At 43.7% G+C, this 24,791-nt stretch overlaps 1 protein-coding gene across 1 annotated transcript; it reads right to left on the reverse strand.

The window, feature by feature from the left end:
- Positions 1–14,987: 14,987 nt before the first annotated feature.
- On the reverse strand, positions 14,988–24,259 carry CRHBP (corticotropin releasing hormone binding protein). Its single transcript, XM_063423326.1, has 7 exons — positions 23,725–24,259; positions 23,210–23,303; positions 22,443–22,600; positions 20,310–20,520; positions 18,512–18,660; positions 17,100–17,217; positions 14,988–15,699 (listed from the first exon to the last, which is right to left on the reverse strand). The coding sequence occupies exons 1-7, from the start codon at positions 23,956–23,958 to the stop codon at positions 15,542–15,544; spliced, it is 1,122 nt and encodes a 373-aa protein (XP_063279396.1). The 5' UTR covers positions 23,959–24,259; the 3' UTR covers positions 14,988–15,541.
- Between the last annotated feature and the right edge of the window lie 532 nt (positions 24,260–24,791).

Consider the following 24,791-nt stretch of genomic DNA (forward strand, 5'->3'; position numbering starts at 1 on the left):
GCTCTCCTCCTGTAAAAGTTAAATAAGATTTAGGGGATGGAATAGAGATCTTTACCAACGTTGTAATTTGAAAACAATTGCTATTAATGAACAGCTTTCTTACAAAACACTCAAGCCACTCTTCATTCCCATTCCTATTCTGCCAATGCAGTAAAAGGCATCTGAAATGTCAAGAATGCTTTTCCTTTAATCAACATTAATATTTATTCATCAGTGGAGAGATTTATTAAGGAGCCATCTCTAGAGGAAGGATGATGGGGGCAGCTGATGCATCCTTTAGACTGTGAAGCCTGAGACAAGACAAACATGCAGAGACTATGAGAGGGAACAACAGCAAAGACACAACCCTCAGTTCCATTTCTGGCATCTCTTATTCTTAGCTTCATTTCAAGCAAAATTTGTGTGTAAGAGACTTGTTTTCCTGACTTCCTCTGGTATCACAGGGTCATATGGAACTTTTAAGGTCACCCATCTTACGGATTCCTGGGTCAAAGGCTCAGCTCACTGGCAAAAGAGACAGACCAGGGCATCCTCAGAAGAAGAAGAAAGTCAACTAATGCAATAAAGAAAATAGATCTGAGGTGAGAGAGGACACTCAGATCTCCCACCCACACCAAGGACACAGCTGTCTCTACAGGAGCTGGCAGCACCTTGCTGAGCACAGTGGCCAGGTCTGGATAGTTCCATATGATCACTGAGGCCACCCCAGTCTGGGAACACCCAGGCCATCTGGGTATCTTGGTCTTGTGGCTCAGTGACCTCTCCAGAGCATGCCTGGTACCCCCAGCATTTTTGAGTATATGAATACAAGAATATGTGATGCCCTAGCAGTGATTTCAGCTTCTGCAGCATTCTCAGCAAGGTTGTTGTAAAGGGAACAACAGAGGTGGGGCAGCATGGGGGAAGGACCTTTCATTGACCTCAGCTGGATGACATCTTTTCAGCCACATGTTCTATTTTAATATTGGAAGTGTTAGTTTGACTTGCAATCATAACGTAGTTTTACAGCTCTTGTCCCTTGTGTCCTACTGGTGTCTGATTTTTGTCAGAATGAGCTGGTCACGTGCAGGCTGGTCCACGCTGCCTGGAAGAAACTGCTCTCTGAAACATTGGAAGCATTTGGAATTTGGAATTTGGAAGCATTTGGAAGCCCAGGTTTTGCACTGAAGAGATCTGATACAGAACAGAGGCTGGCAGCAGGTCAGCACTTGCCCAGACTCATAGTTCATCAGCCCCTTTTTGGTTGCTGGCACCCCCTGGTTAAATGATATAAATATTTTCTATAAATATTTTCAGTGAATCTCAAGAATCAGCATCCGGGATAAAATATCTGTGCTATTCCATTAACATATCCTCCTGCTTTATGAACTTAAGTGAACTGCCAAAAAAGGGGGAAATCAATTCATTGTGTTTTGATCTCCCCAAAACAGCTGTATTTCAGCATACGGTTTTGACCCACAGATTTTCTCAACTTGCAGTTACCTTATTTGATGCATGCAAACTCGGGTTGTGGCTTAGAATAGTTCTGTATTATCTACTTGAAGCATCTTTGCTGTTGAAGCCCTGTACCACTGCACTCCCATTCCTACACACTAAGTACTATCTCCTTCTACTTTGTTCAAGTATCAGTAAAAATAAATGGACTGAAAAACCTAATATCATTAGAACTAAAATGTTTTCTCACAAAGTATCCCTGCAATCATTCTCTTTAAACCAGTGTGGAGGGAAGAGGGGTGGGGGATATTGGACCCTTTCCAGGATCCCTATTAAAGGCCAATTTATTCTCCATTATTTAATAGACAATGTTGAAAACACAAATATTGGTGGGATAAAAAATGGTTTATGTAAGTAGCAGTGGGAAAACTCAGTGGTAAACCAAAGGTAAGACTAATCCCCCAACAGAGAGGAGTGAGTAATCACAGCTGAGTCAGACAGAGCAAGGTTTCACTGGGTGCTGAGTGCGTCTCATTCCTGTGACAGTGGTCACTACAGGCAAGGCAGGACCTACGTGAGCACCAGAACAATTTGGAGAAGACAAGGGAAAAGGTGCTTGAATTTCTAGTGAAACCTGACCAAGTGGCTTTTTACTGTCTGTGTAATGAGAATTAACAGTGAACAATATGTTACTGGGGGTAAAAATGCTCCATGTCAGTCCTGAAAAAAAGCCAAAAGGGAATCATTACTATGCATTTCTTTAAAAGGGCCAGATAACCTTTTCAAGTGTTCTGTTAAGCAAGGAACATCATAATCAAGAACAAGAGATGTATTTCAAATGATCAGCTAAGATTGTGGCACTTTATAGCTCTTGTTGAAGGTGTGCAGCATCAGGAGAGAGTTTGGTATGCCATTTCTCAGGGGAGTCATTTGCCTTATGGTATTTGTAAGCTTGCATAAATAGAGGATGAGAGGGATGTTGCTTCTGAGTCTTTTTCCTAAGTATTAATACTGAAGAAAACAAAACAGGTGGGTGGCTAGGCCCCAGAGCGTGCTCTGAAGATTGCAAAGGGAACTCGTCTCCTATAACTTATCCATTTGTAATCTTCTATCTAATGGGTTGTCCCTGGAAAGCAAAGGTGTGTTTCAAAGCAATATCAGATCCTTAGCTAGCTGTTGTTCCCAACAAACTGGGAAGTCTCAGGCTGTTCCAGCAACCTGCCCCTGCCAGAAAGGGGAGTCTGTGTTTCCACCTGGCCCCAAATGCAGTGGCTCACTGAGTCCTTTGCTAAGCTGCACTGTCTCACTGGCTTGGCAGAGAGTGATGTGACAGGTTCTGCATGTGAGTGGCACAGAGGAGGGTCAGACACACTGGAGAAGCCAGAAGGAAGGAAGAGGAGGACTTGAGCAGTGTGACTTCAGCCTCAGTCACTAGCATCCTCTGACATCTCAGCAGAGCAGACAAAACCTACTCTTATCCTGGCTTCTTTTACTTTTAAAGAAGTAAACAGATTTAGACCTTCCCTTCTGCCTGTCCCCACCACCATGAGGGATGATGATGATGATGATATGAACACAGCTTACCTGCTGGCTTCATTTGCTGGTGTGTCTGTAGGCTCCTGGCACCTCCCTTTGGATAGCTTGGGGTCTGTGTGCTCCCTGGCAGAGTTGTGGTGCTCGTTTACCTTCACAGCTCTTGAGGCTTATCCAGTCTTGAAAAAGCAAATGGGTGAAAACAAATCATGCTACAGATTCCAGTCAGATTTTCACTTCTAAACACAGGCTTGACAAATAAAGCTCTATCAGTATCAATGCACATCAGTGACCATATTGTTCAGTCTTGCATTTGGGAGTGCTTTCCAATTAAAAGCAAATCACTGAAAGAGACTTTCAAATTGGTTTCACTGAAGAAGAAGAAATGAAGGGAAGCTACTTGAGATCTGACAATAGCTGGAGTGATTTGTAAGCATGAAGCATGCAAGATAACATTTAATTAACAGTGGCAAAAATAGATCACTTTGAATTTACGTAAGTTCTCTTGTTCTACATATGAGCAATACCCTTTCTTTAAGTTCCTCTTTTCAGAAAAATATGTTAACCCTCCATTCCTGTAGATGATATACCAGTCACAGGTTGGGCAGCATTTCCCCTCCCTTTTTTGAAGATTTCAATACTCACATGTAGGGTATCCAGACAGTATGTTCCAAAAAATCGCAATCAAATAATTTTCCCTAAGCAGTGAAAATTACTGTTTGTCTAGTAAAAATTACAAATAAATCCTTGTAGCTAACTGTGCAGAGACTTGTTCATTAACTGCTGCGTGAATTTGAAGCACCTCTGTGGCTTAATCAAGTATTATGTCCAAAGCATATGGAGAAGCTGGGATGCCTGCAGCTCAGGTGACAGTCCTGGGCCCCTGATCAGCAGAGCCAAACAAACAGGGTTTGGGTGCCAGTGCCTGATCCATTTTGGATGCCTGCTCTTCCCAGGCACTGTTTCTCACAGCTGACCAGCGGGAGGGCCCTGACACCGTGGATGACTCTAATTATTCAGATCTTGAGAGGTCTTGGCTCAGAGCACACCTTCCAACCCCATTATTACCCCAGTGTAGTAATAAAATCCAGGATGGGATCCCACAGCCTCTTCTCAGCACACAGTGTGACAGTATTGCTGTCTGCATCCAATTTCCATCCAGCATCAGAATGTCAGTGTTGAGACAGCACTGAAATGATCCTTAGGCTTGCTCCAAAATCCCCTCTAACCCCTCTGGCCTGCTGTGCCTCCCTTTGCAGTGAAGCTGGGCAGGTTTCCTCTCTAAGGACACCAGTCCTGCCCACCAGCTGTGGGAGTCTGTGGTGGTAGGAACAGCAGCTGTAGAACCCATGGCACTGGACAGGGTGCCTACCCTTACCCACTGCTTTTCCAATTCCCTTGTAATGGATGTAATAAATGCCAAACACTTGTTTTAGAAATTTATAAAAGTTTAATAAAAATAAAATGGTTATAAAAATAATAATACAAATAGAATAATAAAGGTTAAACAATTAGAGTTAGGTTGATTAATGAGACAATAACAGCAAGGAGTTACAGCCCGGGCTGGGTACCTCTTCCTGGACAAAAGTGAGCCAGGAAAAGAACCCCCGTTAAAAAAGAGAATTTACTCCTTAAGAGGAGTAACGTATTGCATATACTTCATGATTATGCATGTATTTTATTTAGAACAAGAAATTCATCTGGTACTTGTCAAAATTTTTCTGTTAATCCCCAGGCACCTTTGAGTCTAAGTCAGGCTTGAAGAGGTTCGTTTCTGTTGATAAGGAAAGCCATGAATTCCTCTCCTCTGGAAAATTTAGGGGTTTCTGTAATTGTTATCTCTGTGTGAAGAATTTCTAGATTATCTTCTCCTTTTCTTGAGCTAATAAAAAGAATACCTCACACATATAGTTTCTATTTTAACTACTAAAGCTTAATTTTAATTACAAAACTACATTTACTATGTTATTAAAATGTTAATACAGCATAACTTTTCAACCTAGCATAATATATATAATAAATATCTGTGTAGAGCCATATAATATGCATTTTTCACAATGGAGAGGGTGTTTTAGGCCTAGAATACGATTGGAGGGACCATATAATGCTGAGTAGCCAGGTTATGGCCTCCCTGTCCCTGGAGAACTCCACCTGACTAAGGCCCTGAGCAGCTTGGTGCAGCTGTGGAACAAAGCTCCCAGATGATCTGCTGAGTGCAGTCCTGACAGAACATCTCTGAGGGACTGCAGGGAGCATTCCTGGCATTTCAACAGACTTAGTTTACTCCACTTTTGAGTTTTGCAAGCTTACTGCGTACTATACTACACCCCTGTGTGTTAGAAAACATCAAAGAAACCATATCCCAATATGAAAAAAACAGCAGTAATTAGTAGTAATAGTAAGCTGTACAGGAATTAGTATTTAACCCACTAGTAATCAATAACTAATTATGCATGGCAGTTAATCAATTCTACAAGAAACATGAGCATAGATGGGATCTATTTCTGTGATTTTATTATTCAGAATTAAGTTGTGCTGCAGTTTTCGTGACAGTTGTTCTGAAGTTGCTGGCAGAACTGATGGCTTTTCAATGGTGGTGTCTCATAATCGTACCCCTGGGTTATGATGAACCACCTTGCTCTTTTCCAAATGATGTTCCTTTTGCATTTGATGCAATGCAGGCTCCAAAATCTACTTGACTTTGATGTGTCCTCTGTAAAGTATGCAAATACACGCTTGTCAGAACTTTCCCCTGCTGCTCCACTTTTCCTTGATAAGTTGGTAGGAATAGCTGTCCAAATCGGCCAGGAGATGGGAATACACTCTGATGGATCATGCTCCTCAGTTAAGCTGGTTTTGGATAAGAGCAAGCCACAACCACTCAGACAAATCCCCCAGGATTCAGACTGCTTCATTCTTCATTTTAGATTAGATCTTCTGAACACTATTTCCTCACCTCCTCACAAATTTCTACCATTCACTGCCAGTAGAGATTGACAGCTCAGATGGGCTGAGAATGAGCAGGTTTCTTATTTTTGTAATCCCCATTATCTGAGTTCAATCTAACCAGATCATGGTAGTACACACAGAGCAATTTCCATGTTTTGTGAAGAATCTATTCCTAACATGAAAAATACTGTATTTGAACAGGTAGGGATGATACAACTGTAGTGACAAATGGATCAGCCAAAAACAATCTCCTTCCAAAAATAGCTACCTGTTTGGATGTAATGAGATGAGAAATGTGGGTGTCATCTGCATTAAGAATGGACTTCATTATGCAGGGATGGCTCTGTGAAGCTTTCCAGATTTACTTCTTCTCTGCCTCTCATTTTGAGGATCCTGCTTTTGAGCTGGTCTTTTATATTTTTTGTCATTCTCTTTCACTTAAAGGACTCCAGTGTACTTTAACAGGAGTCTTCTTTCATTCTTCCCAAAGCTTCATCTCAGCCCTTTCATTTCACTTCTTCCCAAAGCTTCATCTCAGCCCTGGTGCTTGCAGCAGCATGAAGACAGAGGGTTTTTAGTACAGTGAGAAACTACCTACACATTCCCAAAGGTGAGGCTGGAGCCTGACAGATTAAACAGTCAGACCCTGTTTGGTTACCACTTCATTTGGGATACTTCATTTTTAGCTTCCAATTGATTGTTGTACCTGGCAGGACCGAAGGAGGATTTACTATAACTCAAATTCAATTATGGCAGTGCAAGAAACATGCCTTATCAATCTCATTTGCCTTGCAAGCTGGCCAAATTTTGAAACCAAAATATTTTTAAGAGAAACCATAAACTTGGGTCTGTGTTTGGACCTCCTTCAGCAAGTGTCCAGTTTAATGCTCAATTTACTACAGTACCTGAATCTGAGCAGGAGTTAAACCAACAGCTACTTAGAGATATTGTTGATTTTGTCATCTCTTGTATCCTCACAGAAGAGACAACAAAGTGCTTTGAACCTGCTTGTTGTCTTGCCTGCTTGGTGTAATCCTTGAGCCCAAAGGACTAATTAGAAGAGAAGTTTTTGCTTGTAAATACAGAATTCTTAATTCAAAAGATTGTGAAATCTTTCCAGGGATGTTAGGTTTTGACTGTATCCGTATATACCCAGCTCTGCATTGAAGGGCTCTTTGGGACCTGCAAAATCCACAGGCAGAGAGTTCTGATATTGGAGGTGCCTGGTTTGGGTTGCAGTAGGTGTGGGCCATGCAGCTGCATGTGTCCAGCTCCTGCTGAGCCACCTCGTGTGACTTCACACCACCAGAAGGGGTTTTGGACTGGGGGAAGCCAGGTGGGATCAGCTGAGACTCTCAGCAAGTGCCCCCATCACTGTAATTGAACTTGTGACATCTGGACAGAAGTCATCCCCATCCAGCTTTGAGTCCAGTCCATTCTACTGTGCTGTACATATCTGCTGGTATCTGTCAGTTAATTAAAGCTGAGCTCTCCAAAGACAGTGATTGTTCTTCTGTTCTTCAGAAGAAGAAATTCTCCAAATTATTATGATTTTTTTATCATCTGCCATTATGATAATTCTGTGATGTTTTTTGTTGTTGTTTTTGTGTGACAAGTACTCAGTCGTCCCCTCTACTATTACCTCATATTGTTTTAATAACTGAGCTTTATATAATGTTTTATTTAAATGCATGCCAGTCTCTGCCTTTATCTGAACATACCCAAGGTATGTACCATGGTCAGTGGGCCCTGATGATGGTCAGACTGAAAGATAGAGCAGCTTCTGCTGTTCTCCTCCACAGAAAAGAGCCCTCCTCACCACCAGCAGTGGGAAGCATCCCAGGAGAAATCCTGTAAAAAAGCCAAAATGATCTCACTCAACAAGTGAGAGCCAGGGATGGCACAAGGGCAAAGGAGGAGAGCTGGGGTGCTGTGCCAGTGAGCTTAAAGTTCAGGAGATGTTTCTCCTCCAGCTTTGGGGCATGTGAGCTCCTGGCAGAAGCAATGAGGCACTCCTCATATGGCTTCCCTTTCCCTCCTTCGTAGCCCTCCTCTGGGTTCTCTCTCATAGCTTTATATTTTTCTCATATTGTGGCACCCAGAAGTGCCCCAGCACTGGAGCTGAGGCTGCCCCAGAGCAGAGCAGAGCAGGACAATGCCCTCCCTTGCCCTGCTGATGCTGTCCCTGATGTCCCCAGGACACGGGTGGCCCTCCTGGCTGCCAGGGCACAGTGATGCCAAGTGATGGGACATGAGGTATCTGCCCTTCATGAAACAAGCATCATGTGCTTGACCTGAAGGATGTGCTAGGATGTCTTCAAAATGCTGTGTGATTCCTGAGGAGGGACACTCAGCACCAGTATATAGATGGAAGACAAATTTTGGTTATAAATCTGCTTGCTTTCCTGTTGAGGGGCAAAGTTATAAAAAAATCTATTAGTCAACACTGTAATTGATGGTTTGGTGGTAATTTGCAGCAGCACGGTAGCATGAATATCAATTTTATTCAAAAGAACAGATAATGAAAACTTTTCATTTTGTAGTGACTCACGTGTAATACACTGCATTTCCTTTAATAGGAAATGATGTGCGTACAAAATCCATAGTTGCTATGATTAGTTGTTGCTGATCTTTAAAGATAAGAAGCAAAGTGGGGGGAAAAAATTGAAAACTGTGTCAATTTATCTACAAGAAAGTTACTCAGATACCATAAGTAATGAGTCTCTGAATAAAAATGACTATAATGAATCACTTCCTTGAAGTATAATTTAGCTGTGTTTAGAACTGAGTAAGTACAGCTTTGAGGTCCTAAGAAGTGTGCATTTCATGAAGGCAACTGAAATTTCTTAGAGTCATTAAAAATTAGCTTGATCTCTGTAACATAATTGGTACTACACATATTTCAATGAAGGATAATGGAGTCTAGAGCTTTTCGTACCCTATGTGCAAAAAATAATGTAGTTCCTGCAGATACATAAAACATGCTTGGCATGTGAAGCCAGTGCAGTGTGGTGGCACAGGAGATGTATTTTAAAATTGCAGGAGCAGACATTAGGTGGGAAGGAGGTTATACAGTCAAGCACTTACTGTGTTCTGCAAAACTACTTTCCTTATTATTCAGCTTTCATGAAGCTCCTCTCTGACTGTTGATTGAAACTTCACCACAGAGAAAGGAAGGCATGATTTCACAGACATAATGTTAGATTTCACAGACTCGGTGTTAGCAGAGAAGATACTTGCAAGATGATTTAGAAGTTGCTTAGACTGTCATTCAGAAAAACCAGACATGTCTTGTTCTGAGTGCTTATTTTCATTGTCAGTTGTGGGAGATAAAAATCAACATAATTTTAGCAGAAAACCTCAACTTTAAAAATTATTGTTCATTATTACGGGTAGTAACACTTTACCGCCAATAAATCTATGACTTTTTTGCTACTGCTTTATGAAGAAAGAATCTAATTCTGGGAACATATGGTCACTTCACAAAGCAATAAATCATTGTAATACCTCACTATTGTTGGTCTTTCTAAGTTACAATTGTTATTCTGAGTTTTTACTTCCAAAGACAGAAGTCAATGGAATAGAAGAATCATAAAATATCCTGAGTTGAAAGGAAGCCACAAAAATCAAAGTCCATGTCCTGGCCCTGCACGTGACATCCCTGTGAATGCCACCATGTGGCTGAGAGCTTTGTCCAAATACTTCTTGAACTCTGTTGGGTTTGGAGCTGGAGAGCCTGTTCCAGTGCCCAACCACCCTCTAGGTAAAGAACTTTTTTCTGACATGCAGCCTTAACCCTCCCTGTTACAGCTTCAGGTCATTCCCTTGTGTCCTGTCACCTGAACGTGACCCCAGAGCAGAGATCAGTGCCTGCCCCTGCTCTTCTCCCCACAGGGAAGCTGTAGCTGCAGTGAGGTCTCCCCTCAGTGTCCTCCAGGCTGAACAGAGCCAGTGAGCTCAGCTGCTCTCACACAGCTTCCCCTCCAGCCCTTCTCCATCCTCATGGCCACTCTGGACACTCTGTAGCCCTGCATTGGGCTGTTGTGGCACCAGAGCTGCCCCAGCACTGGAGGTGAGGCTGCCCCAGAGCAGAGCAGAGCAGGACAATGCCCTCCCTTGCCCTGCTGATGCTGTCCCTGATGTCCCCAGGACACGGGTGGCCCTCCTGGCTGCCAGGGCACTGCTGGTTCATGTTCAACCTGCCACAGACCAGGGCCCCCAGCTCCCTTTCCATGGCACTGCTTTCCAGCCTCTCACTCCCCAGTCTGTCCATACGTCCAGGATTGTCCCATCCCAGTGCAGAATCTGTTACTTGTCCTTGTTAAGCTTCGTATGGTTGATGATTATCTATCTCTCTAATTTGTCTCTCTGTAGGGCCTGTCTGCCTTCAAGGGAGTCAACAGCTCCTCCCGATTTTGTGTGGCTGTAACAACTTCAATAAAAGATTTCTAATGCACCTTACTTATTGAAAATAACCCTTAATTTCCAAGTGGTTTTTTTCCTTAAAAAATCCCAAACAGCTTGAACAAGTCTGTATCTGTTCTTGTATCTTATTTTATAAGGGTCTTGGCTGAGATTATCTCAGTTTGTTAAAGCACATTGCAAATAACAACAAGATTGTGGGTTTGATCCCAGTGTGGAGACTATTCACTGAAGAGTGGGACTTTGTGATCCTTATGGGTCCCTTTCAGCTCAGAATATTCTGTGATCTGTGGTTGCTCCATGTTGGTGGGTCCCATAACAATGTTTACCTTTCCATTGCAAAACACTCGTGACAAACATTTTTCAGTTTACCGATTCTTTCAAATGCCTGGAGTCACTTCTCTAGGGACAGATTTTTTTTCCAGTACCTGCAGAATGTTTCCATCTTCTCTTCTGAATAAGTCTAACAACAAAGACTCTGCACTGTCTGTTAAATCTCTGCATTATAATTCACAAATTTAATTTATGCCTGGTATAGATAGAAGGAAAACCCCCAGAATTTCACCTGAAGAATTATTGCATGGTTTTAAGTAAAAGAGTTTTCATGTCAAATCTCAGTGGATTTGAGCTTTTTAAGGTGGGAAATTCAGCTTCCCTCTGGGAAACTCATTACATTAGTTTTTCTGAACAGCAACCCTGGATTTAATGTTGATTCGTGTCCTGTATCCCTCTGTCTTTGAAGAGTGTTTTGGTTTTTTTTTTGGCAATAAGAATTGTTGATTACTTCCTTTCACCACAGACAACAATTCTTGATGGTAGAATCTTTAGCAGTTTTTGTGGTGCTGAAGAGTTTTTCAGTCATTGCTGGAGTGTTGGATAATCTGTCAGTTCAAGGCTAGTGGTTTTCTTCCTCAGCCTAGCACAGTGCCCTTGTGCCATGTGCTGTTGAGGTGTCATGACCCCTTTTATATAATTTCCCTAAAAAAAAGTCAGTGGTGATGCCAAGTAAAAAAGGTGAAGAAAACTGGTGTATTCTCAGACATCAGAGTCTGCTCCAGTGCTGTCACTCACACCTTTCCCCAAGAATTTATTGAGTTTTATCATCAATTGTGAGATTTGATGATTTTGTCTGCAGTGATGGATGACAGGGTGTCTAAATACTGGACGTGCAATTTGTTATCAAAGCCAACATTTCAAAACACTTCCTCTTCAAAGACTTCTGTTACATTTTTATTGTTAGGGGCTTGATTTCTTTGTTTATTTTAGGAGGCTTTCCATTTCTTGTCATCCTCCAGGCTGCAACCTTGCTAGTTGATAAATGCTTTCCTTTTTTCTTTCAAGAGATAGTCAAGTTATTCACTGGTTTCTGCCTTTTTTTTACTCATTTGCAAAATTTCCAGTTGCCTTATTTTTTATTTTTCTTCTTGCAGTGTCTTTATTGTAGGTTTTTTTTTTTTCACTTATGAGGATACTTATTTCCTTATTTCTCCAGTACTAAACCCTTGAGGATTCATGCCATTTGACATCTAAGGGCTGACTTCATGTGGCTGAAGTTCTACAACTGCTGAAATGATGAGGAATAAATACACATACACAGATTGAAGTGACTTGATTTTCTGCATGAGGTAGGTGTTGAAGCACAGACCAGAGAATTCCTGGTTGTCTGGGATCCGGGTTTGTCTAAGACATCCATCAGAGAGGAGTGATACCATTGATGGTGCTGCCTAAATTTATGTTGATTATAATTCAGCCAGTTCTGAGAAAACCACTGTGTGCTTGAGTACTTCACATGAGCAGTATCAATAGGTGGTGCTGCCCATCATATCCAGAGTGTCGTTTTTCGTTTTCCTTTATCTATAACAATAAGTTTTCTTATTAATAAAGTCTACTCCTGCACAACATAGAAGGTGAAATCTCAAATCTCTTAGCATTAAGAATCTTTTCTGCAAGGCCTTGGTGTTTGGAAGGTATTTAAGCCATGTTAGCATTGAAAGAAAAAGTATCACAGAAAGCTGAAAGGTGGAAAATCTCACTGTGAAATTGCATGAAGCAAAAGACTGAGTTTACCTTCACTGGTGACTTAGTCCTCAGCTCTTGGATCTGAAATATGTTGTTAAAGTTTCAGCTCCTCTGTTTTCTAATGACCAAGTCGTAGTGTTTTAAAGACCCCTGCCTCTCCCCAGTTTGAAGGTAGATAAATGAATGGGAACAGCTTGATATAAGAGCTTATTCCCAAACAGTGCAACCCAGAAACTGCCCTGGTTCACTGAAGGGTGCTGCTGCTGGAAAAAGGCTGGTGGGGCTGCTTGCAGGCAGGGCCACCCTGACAGTGACAGACACCCAGAAGGGATGAACCAAGCAAGATGTTTGGGGGCAGAGATGCTCTGTCGCTTCAAGTTTTCTCAGAAAAAAAGCTTTTTCATCGAGCCCTGATTTTTCTCTCCCTGTCTGACAAAATCAGTGGCCTTCTGTGATGGAATGACTACGTCAGTGGATAAGAGAAGGGTTACAGGTGTTGTTTATCTGGCCTTCTGTAAAGCCTTTGACAGTCCCCCACAACATCCTTCTCTCTAAATTGGAGTGGTGGATGAGGATTGGCTTGACAGTTGCATCCAGAGTGTGGAGTCAGTGGCTCAGAGTCCCAGTGTCCATCAGTGACAAGTGGTGTCCCTCAGGGGCCTGTACTGGGACCAGTGTGATTTAGTATCTTCATCAATGTCACAGATAGTGACAGATCAAGGGCACCCTCAGCTAATTTGCAGTTGACACCAAGCTGAGTGCACCTGATGCCTGAGTTTGTCCAGAGGGACCTGGACAAGCTCTAGGAGAGGGCCCATGTGAATCTTATGAGGTTCAACAAGGCCAAGTGCAGGGTGCTGCACCTGGTATCAGCCCTGGTATCAGCCCTGGTACCAGCCCAGGCTGGGCATGCACAGATCACAGCAGCCCTGCCCAGAAGGACCTGGGGGTGCTGCTGGCTGAGAGGCTGCACATGACCCAGCCATGGGCACTGCCAGCCCAGAGAGCCAAACGTGTCCTGGGCTGCAGCCACAGCCCCGTGGGCAGCAGGGCAGGGAGGGGATTCTGCCCCTCTGCTCTGCTCTGCTCTGCTCAGAGCCCACCTGCAGGGCTGCACCAGCTCTGGGGTCCAGCACAGAAGGACAGGGACCTGCTGCAGTGAGTCCAGAGGAGGACACAGAGATGGTCAGCCTATCAGGAAAGGCTGAGACAATTGGATTTTTTCAGCCTGGAAAGGAGGAGTCTTAGGGGTGATCTAATTTTGGCCTTCCAGTACCTGATGGGACCCTACAAGTAAGATTTTTTACAAGAGCATGCAGTGGCAGGACACGGGGCATGGCTGCAAACTGAGAGTAGGTTTAGATTAGATATTAGGAAGGAATTCTTTACTGTGAGGGTGGTGAGGCACAGGCACAGGTTGCCCAAGGAATTTGTGGATGCCCCATCCCTGGAAGTGTTCAAGGCCTGGCTGGATGGAGCTCTGGGAAACCTGGTCTAGTGGAAGGTGTTCTAACATCCCACAGCAGGGGGATTAAAACTAGGTGATCTTTAAGGTCCCTTCCAGCTCAGAACATTCTATGATTTTAGGATTATAGAATCCTAATTCTATATCAGGATTCTAGTTCTAACAGATCCTAATTCAGTTTTAAAATTAAGATATGGTGTTTCCAATGCTGGTGGTGACACCAACAGTGGCAGCACTTCAGCATGGCTCAGAAAGCACACAGTGCCATGCATGAGGCTGGAGCAGGGCTGTAGTGACCAACAACACCCCCACTCAGAGTCAGGGGTGCTTTGTGTCGTAGCCAGCAGCACCTTTGTCTGTTTTCCTTGGAATGAAGTGAAACATTCCCACAATGCCCACTTTTTACATAAACACAGCCCTGCAGGGTGGATACGCTCACCTGAGTCCACCAAGACATCCATGTCTTCATGAGTCAGTCACAAAAGCAGTTTCCAAAACCAAAAGAGGGCGAGTTTCAAGCATCCTGTGGTTTTCACCCACTTCAGTCAGGGAGATAAACTGCAGAGCTGCTGAATAACCAAGACACTTGATTTTGGATGAATGACTGTGAGATTAAAAAATCTAAAATCTAAAAAATTTACAGTGAAAGATTTCAGGAATGCAACTGAATTAATTAGGTTTCACCATTAATTGAGCCCTAGAGGAGGAACAGTTTGCTCTTGTTACTGCCAGGTATTACTCCCAGAAAACACACCAGTCAGACCTTGCTCTCAAAGCTGGGACACAGCTCTGATCCTCTGCTGTGCCTGTGCTTCCCAGAGCTCTTCAAGGCTGACACTCTTTTTCTGGGACACCAAAGGGCTGGAAAAATAAATCTGTACTTTTGTATCCGGGTCTTCATGGGTCAGCAGGACACCTGACCAAAAAAATCTTAAAGAGGGAAAGAGGGAAGGTACTAAGTACACTAATGAACCTTATTCTGTGTAGAGGTGTAACCAACCTAGAGAAACCAAATTTTTGCTCATCATAGTTCATGGTTTTTCAGCAACATGTATTCAAAATTTTCATTTCCAGAGAACTGCACAACACTTGGGAAGTTTAATCAGTATTTTAAAAGACCTTTTCATAAAAAATACAACATAAGAACTCTTTGCCAACTCTTTGAATGTATTTATTTATGTTTGGATTTGTGTAAGGAAGTCTCATGCTATAAATTTTTATTAAAAACATGTCATTAGAAATAAATAGTACATTTATTGTCATAAGTAAAACAGTAGTTTCTACGCACACTAATGTTTGGCTTCCTCTTACAAAACTGGAATTATACTTCACCATCTTTTTTTTTGTTTGTTTATACTAGATATAAAAGGATAAAGCTGCTGCATGAAGTTTATATTTATTGTGAGTTTTATATATCCCCAGACTAGGGTGTTTGTCTATTTTCCTAATAATATTTATACAGGAGACATACCCTTCTATTCTTGCTATTGATTTCTGATATGGTAAATGAGCTTAAACATTGCAGAAATAATATGATGATAATAACAAAGATTAATACATTTGTTGCTCTTTCCTGCTTGCTAATGGGAATGACTGATTGTATGAAAAAAGAACTATGCTTATAGAAAGGCTCGACACCACCAGCTAGTTAAAGGAAAAAAACACATCATTATAGAACTTGATTTTCATTAGCTGTGGGAAGATGTGTGTGCCTGTTTCTCAGATACTGGGCAGGCAGAATTCCTCGATGCTGTTCTCCTTTCTGGTTTCTGTTTCCTGCAGGTCCAGTTGATGGTACTCAAATGTCACACGGTTGATGTGCTTGCCGCTGGAGACCATCCGCAGCACGGTGTTGTCACAGCCAATCTTCATCTGGGCTGTTCAGGGAAAAGAGATAAAAAGGAGATACAATGATACATTTATATGAGAGAAAGTGAGGGAAAAGAGATATATAATGATGGGGATTATGAAACACTGATATGTGCAATTTTGGAAATGTAACAAATTCTTGTGTCGTAATGACGAACTGGCGGTGATATTGGTGATTAACTTGTGTGTTTGTTAGTTTTGCTTTACAGTTCTGGGGTATTGAATCAAGTATCCTTCCCTCATGCAAATGCTGCTCCATGTCTGTGTGCTACTGTTAGATGCCACGAGTGATGGGTAAGGGCAGTGGCACTATACCCTGGAGACAGCCAAAATTAGCAACATCAACATGTTTCCTGTTAGAGGCATGAGTGGGTTTGTGTGTAAGGACACTCTTCACAGGGACAAAGGCATGTGGGAGTCCCATCAAGACAAACTCAAATGGTAGTGCCCAGCACATGGTCTCACTCTGAGGGAAACCAAGCATGTCACTGACTGCTGCTTTAGGCAAGCCATTTGAGTGGAGGCTTGGCAAAGCCTCCTTTTGTTTGGGGAATTTCCTCACTTGAGGAGAAATCTGGTATGTCACTGGGAGAGCAGGAGCTGCTGAGATGAATTTTCACTTCCTTCACACCACCAGGAAAACACATTTTAACCTCATTCCAGTGCTCAGTATTATCATTCAACAGCAGCACTTACCAGTTAAATCCTTGAACAGTGCCTGGACTGCTGTGGTGTGATGAAAGGCAAAGGAGGCCACAAGGGCCAGGAATGTTCCTGCTCTACAACTCTGTGGAAATGCTGCTTCTCCAGTGGATACTCCTGAGATATGGCAGGTGTGCCACAGAGTGTCATATCACTGCCACTTTGCAGTCTGCTATGGAATATTAGGGAAGCTGGAAGCTCTTATTTTTTCTGAGGAGAAAGAAGTCACTGGACCAGCATGATAGTGAAACAGGTTCAGAGCCCCAGCAGGTTCAAAGCAGAAAGTGGGAACTCTGAGGCTTTGGGGGTATGTGTTACAGCTGCAGCAGAAAAGGCCTTGGAAACACTGAGTAAATGAGAGAAAAGCTCCTTAGCTGAAAACGTAACAATCTGCCTTCATTTGTTGTGAATTTCCAGACCTTTTTGTGCTGCCATTCAAATATTTATTTTTGTCATAGGACAAGGATTTTTAACATCTGTCTAATTCAACCTTGTCATAATGTTTATTAAAGGGGCAGAGGAAGGTGGTCATGGGTGTGCTGTAACACACAGCCAAACCACAGGCTTAAATCCCTTTAGCTCTCATGTTCTGCTAAATGTGAAGTTCACCAGTCCAGCAGGAAGTCCAGATGTGTGTGGGGGTCTCTGCATGTCTTGTTATGGTTAATTATTTTATTATGTGGAGGTAATAGGAAGAAGTTCTTACCAGATCCATGAAAGGAGTGACAGAGGTCAGCTAGTGGAAACATCTTGGATGGGTCTAAACCAGCTCCTCCAAGAAGCTCTACAAAATCTCCCACTCCTGCACAGCCTGCAGATGGTTTCTTAAAAAGGCAGACGCTAAAAGTTATTTACTATTCATCTTCAAAATTTAGCAGTTATGCAGACATTATTAAAGCTAACAATAGGTTTTAGAAATCCCCTGTGCTTAAAGCTGTGCGAAGTCAGTTTCTCATCCTGAGCAGCACTACCTTGATTTGACATTAGTAAGTTAATTTTCTTAAGGGATTCCAACAAAAGACTAAGTAGACTCTGAAAATTACTGACAAGCAGAAAAGGTGTTGATTCAACTGCTTTTAATGCAATAAGCAATCTAGTTCTGGAAGCTTAGACATATAATCAAATGAATGCAGGCATGGGCTGTAGGTATGCCTACATTCACAGCTGGCAGGCAGGAACTTCAGGTCCACTATACCATACTTATTCCTAAAAAAACGCTAAAATTCACCATTGTGGCAAAGTTGAGTTAAAGTAGAAATTAACAAAAAAAGTAGGTTTTTTCTGAAAACAATGTCTTACTGTATATTAAACCCACAATTTTTCAAAAATTAATGCTGTTTGCCAAAAGCATCTTGCATGGACACCTTGAGCACCTTTAGACAGTTATCCCTGTGTTGCTATTTAGGTGCCTGGTTTCTTAACCTTCCTTTGCTGTTGTCCTTTTCTGCTCACCACTGAATAAGTCAACTAATTCACTTGCCCATCTCTCAAAACCTGGCTTGCTCAGACATTGGCAATCTCCTTGAAGAACTCAGGCTGTCAGACTCACTGGCAGGAGAAAACAAATTTCCTTGCTCTATTCTTCAGAATATTTTGGAACTGGCACTCTCTTACACCTCCCAGGCACAGGTATCACCAACAGCTTCTGTGCTCTTCTGTGGGTTTGTCACCAAGCACCAAAAACCCCAGATCAGAGCAGAGCATTCTCAGCATATGGAGCAGGCAATCACCTTTGTGTTTTGTCCGTGGTGATACCTTGCCATCTAATGGCTCCTTTCTCTCTTCAGAGTGTTTGCTGCTTTCATTAATTTAAATACAGACAGCTCGTGGGGAGAGTGCTCCTTTCTTTATAGTGAAATCCTCAACTTTTGTTATGGCAAGCAATCTTTACATGCATTAATGGTACTTTGCATAATTTGGCTGCCATTGCAACATTAAAGAGACAACAGGGACAGAGACAGCCCCAGATCTCCTCTCTGGAAGAAACCAGAGCCCTCAGCATGCACACAAATATCCAGAGCAGCCAGTGCCACAGCCTATCCCTGCTTCACCCCTTCCCTCCTCTGTGCCCAGAAAAATTGCACATGCTGGTATTTTCTTAGGAAATAAAGATCCCACCTTTAAAAAGAGACCATTTAAATGTCCCAGGATCAGGTCAGATATTTTTATCACCACTGGGTAGATTATGGAGAAGCTGCAGTTTCTGTGCTGGTGAGGGATGACCATGGTAAACCTTCCTGAGGGTGTCTGAGAGATGACATTGCAAGCTGGATACAGGAAAAGGTACAAGAGTTACTTGTCCAGTCATCCCTGTATGTAGCAAAACCACTTAGTTACAGTTCAAAAAAAAAATCAGAAATAGTTCAATTACTGTGAGTTACAACCAAATACTGAAAAAAATGTGTGTGGCATTTTCTGAGGTTCTTGCATAGCATTTGTTCCTTAAAAATTCCCTCCCCATTGTTTACTATGTAGCATGAGGTCTGGCAGAACCTGAGGGTGAAGCAGTCAATAGAGGAGCTCACACCTGGAGTCTGTACATCAGGGGCTCGTGTTGTAAGGGCTCACACAGTCTGTCAGTGTGAAGGAAGCTAAATATGGGTGGAGAGATTGTGTTTAGTTTTAACAGCTTATTGCCTGATATTGCCAGCAACCCCCTAAAACACATTCTACTCCTCTGGAGTTCCTTACACTGCAAAATATCTCATTGAAATGAGAGCATGATTTTATCTTTAAGTTCAATCTGAAGAATTCAGATAAAGGAGTAACTTATCATCTGTGTGAGCAACCCAAGGGATCCTTGACATAGACCTGGGTCCTTGAGCAGAATGGTGAAAGACAGCAGCCAGCTCCAGCAGTTTAATACAATGATCACACCCACGGGCATGAAACCACACCACAGTGGGGATCCAGCCTGAAGGCTCAAGCCTGAATAACTTGGAGTAAAGACACAGCAGACATGCTGTCACTGTTTTTGGGTTTTGGGGGCTTTTTTTGGTTTCGTTTAGTTGTTGTTGTTTTATTTTGGGTGGGGTTTTTTTGGTTTGTTTTTTGATTTGGTTTGGTTTTTGGAGTCGGTTTGTTGGTTTGTTGTTTAGGGTTTTTTGGGGGAGGGGGTGTGTGTTTGTTTTTGTTTTGTTTTCTTTGGTCACTTTGAGTAGTTAGCCAGATAAATCAGACTGGCCTGAACAATACTTGTTAAATGTCCTGTCCTCTCTGGATAAAATAATTCAAGTGAGGTACTGGAAGAGGTTGCCCAGTCAAGTTGTGAGTTCTTCACTGCTGGAAGAGTTCAAGACCAGGTTGGATGAGGCCCTGGACAACCTAATCTAGTGTGTGGCATTCCTGGCAATGGTGAGGGGGGTTGAAACGAGATGATCTTTGTGATCTCTTTTAACCCAAGCTGTTCTATGATTCTATGATAATTTGTGCCTTGCCAGCTCAGACGCTTAGGGAAAGAAACTTGCAGATAGATCCCTGTGGTAATATATTTCTCATAACTACCACATAACCATTCAATACACTGATTTCACTGTTGACCTTTTTCAGATATTTTTTCCTCATTGTTCACTCAGATCTAGAAAACGCTGAGGTTGAAGTTGCTAAATTAAAACTGTTTGTTCTAGCTAAATGTGTTGGAACATGCCAATATTAGATTGGGAGGGATCTCATTTGACAGAGCGAGCCTTATGGTCTTGCATATTGAAGCCTGTGTGATCTCTTCAGCTCCTTTTTTTTTCCCTGAGACACACACTGAGCCTGAATCAAGCCTGCAGGCATGCAGGTGCACATGGCCCCATCTGCCTTACCAGGGCTGAAAACCACAGTGAGAAAATTCAGTGCAAAGCAGTAAATTCCTTTTGCTTCCTGCCCCAAATTCAAGCCCCTTTGGTGGTAGTATGAGACGCAGACTTACGGAAGAGATTGCTGTTCTTCTTGACTGTGACAGTAAATCCATTGCCCGGCTGCTGAATCCTGAAGAAGATCATTGCCACGTTCTGTGAGGATCTGATGCTCCTCTGAATATTCCCACTTTCACAGAAGTCTACATATCTTTGAGGAGTGGTGAGCGGGTGGTCCAAGGAACTGGGAAATTTCTCTCCCTTCAGTATCCATCCATCAAACACCTACAGAGGTTCAATAATACGAAACAAGGTTTTGCTTATTGGTCTGTTAGCAGAGAACAGAAACATGAATTATAACACTCTTTTGACACAATATAACACGTTCAAAGCCACAAACAGAAAACAAAAATTCTTTATATTTATTAATTTCCTAACATTTAACTGATTACTCATGCTTCAACCGGTGTTTCAGGACGGGATGCATATAACATTTAATGTTATTTTTATCTCCCTCAGGTGACTACTTCTGTTGTTTTTGGGGTTTTTTGAGGGAAGCATCTCTTTGCTTCAGCATCATCACATCCTTTTTTTTCAATTTCATTGCTACTATGAGAAGTTTTTGACCAGCTTAGTTTGGGAGCCACAAGAAATATAAATCAACTTTTCCAACTCCAGGCATTATGTTGATTGTTCTGGCCTGTAATTTTCCACCATCCATGCTTTGCAGCTTGTCATTAATGGTCCCAGTGGCCTTCCAGAGATATTGGAATGCAAAGAAAAAAATTTGGGGGGGAATTATTGGCAGAGCTATTGCTCTCACTTGTGTCAGCTTTGTCACCTCATCTTAACCACAAGAAAGCAAAACAAATCCTGCATTATTTGTCTGAACCTTAAGCATCAACTTCTACAAATCTTTCCTTCATAACAAAAAAGCAACAATTTTCCCTCACCATCTTCAGAGAAATGTGTCAGAAGAAGAAATACGTGTTAGTTCTAGCACAGATACGCAGTTGCCTGCCTTGCTGTATCAATTCCCTCCTAGCTGCTCTCACAAGGTAATTCCTTAAACACTTCAGTACTCCCAAAATTCAAAGACCAGGTTCAGTCAGTAATTCTGATGTGTGTATGCAGACTTCCTGATGAAAAAAACATCAAGATCTGTCTCTGGATTTGCCAGAACTGTCAGTTTCTGAAGAATGGAGATGCAGGTGCTTAATTTACATAAGGGAAAAACTGCCTGTTTATATATAGCAATATAACAGGGAAGTTTGGGATTTATCAAAGAAAGGAAACCTCAATAAACATAAAAGATACCCTGGCATTTTTCTAGCCTCTGTGGGTGACCAAGAGTCCAGGTACAAAAGCCTTAGTCCTACAAGAGACTGAATCAGCCTCCCTGTAGCCACATGGGGAGAGATCTCAGCCAAGGTGTGGAATGGAAAGACAAAATTCTCCAGGGTAAAAGGAACAGGAGACAAGGAAAGGCCGAAGGGCAGCTTTCCTCCTTCTCCCTGTTCCTGGACCTCAGCTTGCTACTAGATGGGATGTGGTCTGTTCTGTGCCCTGACAGTTCAGCACAAAGGGCAGAGTGCAAGGTGAGGGGAGCCAGGGACCATCGAGCCACCCCTTCTCTCCTTGACCAAGTTCAGATCTTGGTGAATGCTCCTGCCTGCCAGAGAAACGTGCTGGTAAAGTTTTTTAACACTGGAATATAAATGGCTGCGAGTCATGAGCCTCTTTCTGTTCAGAGCCAATGTCCTGAAAAGTTCTAGCAGGGAAATTTTAAAGAAAGCCTGCAATGATCCACTCACTATTAATCTGATGTTAAGTGAGATCTACAGAGATCTGTGTCATTATCTGCAGGGCTCGTGTGATTCACAGGGCAACGAGTGAATCCTACTGACCAAATTTTCAGCCATCCCCCCAGGTATGGACACTCCATAGGGGTGGAGTTCTGGAAAAGTTCAGAAGAGCCAGCGCTGTTGTCTGGAGAGGGATCCTCATCCTGCACCTGACTTTGCTTTAGAGGAGCGGTGATGGGAGGGGAACACAAACTCGGGGTGCCTCGGGGAGAACAAAGAGCCCTTCCAGAGGGGGCTGCTTTGTTTTGCACGCAGAAACACACACAGCACACAGATCCGCCCCTCGCACAGGCAGGGAACACCTCGGCAGTCCCGGGAGAGCAGAGACGGGCAGCTCCTTACCTTCAGGAAGTCCCCCCCTTGGCAGTCGATGTTCACGAAGTCGTAGCGTATCGTGATGAGCTCCTCGGGCTCCCCGATGAAGAAGGTCGCGCAGTGCAGCTGTGGCTGGTCCGCGGTGAAGGTGAACTGCCCCTCTATGCTCAGCATGTCGATGCACCCTGGAGAGGCAGGGACAAAGGGCTGCTGCCTCTGCCTGCCCCGGGGGGATGCTCAGTGCCAGACCCCGCTGTGCAGGGAAGGAGGGGGAGAGGAGACCCCCCCGCGCTGGGATCCGGCTGGCGGGGAGGACAAGGAGACCCAGCTGAAGCAATTAGGAGCCTGCTGAGCGCCAGAGGATGAATAGTAACTCGCAGGTGTGAGCACAAGCGTGTTCCGGGGGATGGGGGGGATGGCGTGTCAGTGCACCTCCGAGCAGAAAACTCCGTGTGTGTGTGTGTACTAGTGCACAGACACTCCGTTCTTTCAGGTTTCTCTCCAGTCACAGCTGCTTCACCTGCCCCACCCCTTGGCAATGTGACCCTGCCTAGGGACAGGGGTGGGGAATCCCCATCCTACTCCAGTTTTTTAGGGACCATCAGCTATGAACCCCAACCCACTGCCTCAAAACCACAGGTTCCTACGAATTATTGCTTTGGCCGTGTTCTCTCTAGTCTTGCAAAAAGCTCCTGCAGCTCTGGCACTCCCAATTAGCCCTTTTCCCTCCCTGAGGTATCCCCAGGATTCTCCCACCTGCCAGCAGTCCCTACCAGAGCACCAAAGAAACTCACGGAGCGACCGCCGGTAGATCTGTCCTGCAGACAGCTCTCGCTTCAGATCTTCACTGAGCAGGAGGAAGGGGTCATCCTCACCAGCATCCCTCACCTGGTGAAAGATGGAGGGCAAAAAGAGTCTGGGGCAAAGCAAAATGCAGCTCTCTCCCTGCACCTCTCAAGAGCAGGCACATTACATCCCTGCTCCAGAAACAGTGCAGCTGTGGAAGGACTCAGGCAGAAAGCTGCCAACCTGCAGGAGAGGGAAAATAAACCTGGCATCTAAGAGGTGAGCCCAGCAACTAAGTGCACTGAGAGTCTCTTAAATTCTCAGCAAAATTGCTGAGCATAAATAAATAGAGGGGTAGTACAGAGTACATGGGACTGTTGCATTTATGTTTCCAGGTGGAAGTTTAATGCAGGAGAAGTGGGAATAGGAAAGGGAGAGAGAACAAAGCACAACGCTTGAAAGCTGAAAGTACAAGTTAGCTAAAAGCACAGCGAGATGTTTAATCATCAGCCCTATTGCTCACCTCTAGGTATCTGGTTTCTCCCTTGGAGGCTGCCAGGAAGATGAGAACGAGGTGGCACTGGAGCTGGAAAGCAGACGACATGCTGACACCTCCTCTGGCGGCCGTGCCCCTGTGGCCAAGTTTCTGCGGGTCTGTGCCGGTATGCAGGAGCCGCCGGGGTGTCTTGGAGCGACTCTTTTTATAGAGCTGTTGGGAGGGGAGGCACTTGGTCCCCGTACTGATAGGGTAACCCATGGTAACTGAATTCCTCTCGCAGTGACACAGTACGTGGGCATGACAAGGGTCCAAATTGCAGCCACAGATTTGCAAGACGGTTGAATTCCCCTCTCTGGCAGATGTCTTTTCTCCTTATCTGTCTGGTGGAATAGCTGAAAACCTCTGGGGAAGAGAGCCCATCCCTGTGCATATGGGGCACTCACGCACCGTGTTTGTTTCCAGTTACTCCAAAGCGAGCAATGAGGAGCATCCCTCCCTCCTCCCGGGGCAGTCCGGGGTATTTCAGACCTGCTTCCTGCCTACCTTCTGCTGCTTCTGCTGTGACACTCAGCTCTCTGCAGTGCCTGTGCCGGGTGCTTCTTGCTGCCCAGGCCTGGGTGGGCACCCCTGCATCCCAGGCAGGTTTGCAGCCTGTGCCAGCATCCCTCCGGGGCTCTGCAGCAAGCACACAGCCCAAACCAGACAGCTCTTCCCACCAAAAGCAGCTTTCATACAGAAATTGTGAAAACTTGGGCTTCCCAAGGGCATACTTGAACCCCTGATACTGCTTCAGCCTTGACCTTCAAATGAAATCTGAGAAAACCTTTAAAAGTTGAGCCTGTGAGTGAAAATTCATAACTGTGCAGAGTACTAAAAGTCAGGAACTCGGCAGAGGTATTAGATGTAGGGTATCTATCTGAAATCCATTGAGGTTCCTTGGGAATTTTAAGCTTTGTTAGAAAACTGCAGGGTTTAGTCCCAGTTTGCATTGGAGGATGGCTGGAACATTAATCAGGAAGGTGAGAGGTGTCTTGGAGACCATGAGGATCAGAAGGGGCTGCAGAGGAGCCCAGCCTTACTTGCTATGCTTT

The sequence above is a fragment of the Prinia subflava genome, chromosome Z, assembly GCF_021018805.1.
Source record: "Prinia subflava isolate CZ2003 ecotype Zambia chromosome Z, Cam_Psub_1.2, whole genome shotgun sequence".
NCBI lineage: Eukaryota > Metazoa > Chordata > Aves > Passeriformes > Cisticolidae > Prinia > Prinia subflava.

Coding starts and splice junctions, on each gene's coding strand:
- CRHBP (XM_063423326.1), bottom strand. CDS start 23,958: ATGGGTTACCCTATCAGTACGGGGACCAAGTGCCTCCCCTCCCAACAG. Junction 23,304..23,724: donor GAGAAACCAGATACCTAGAG/GTGAGCAATAGG, acceptor ATCTTTCACCAG/GTGAGGGATGCTGGTGAGGA. Junction 18,661..20,309: donor GAAGAACAGCAATCTCTTCC/GTAAGTCTGCGT, acceptor TCCTGTATCCAG/CTTGCAATGTCATCTCTCAG.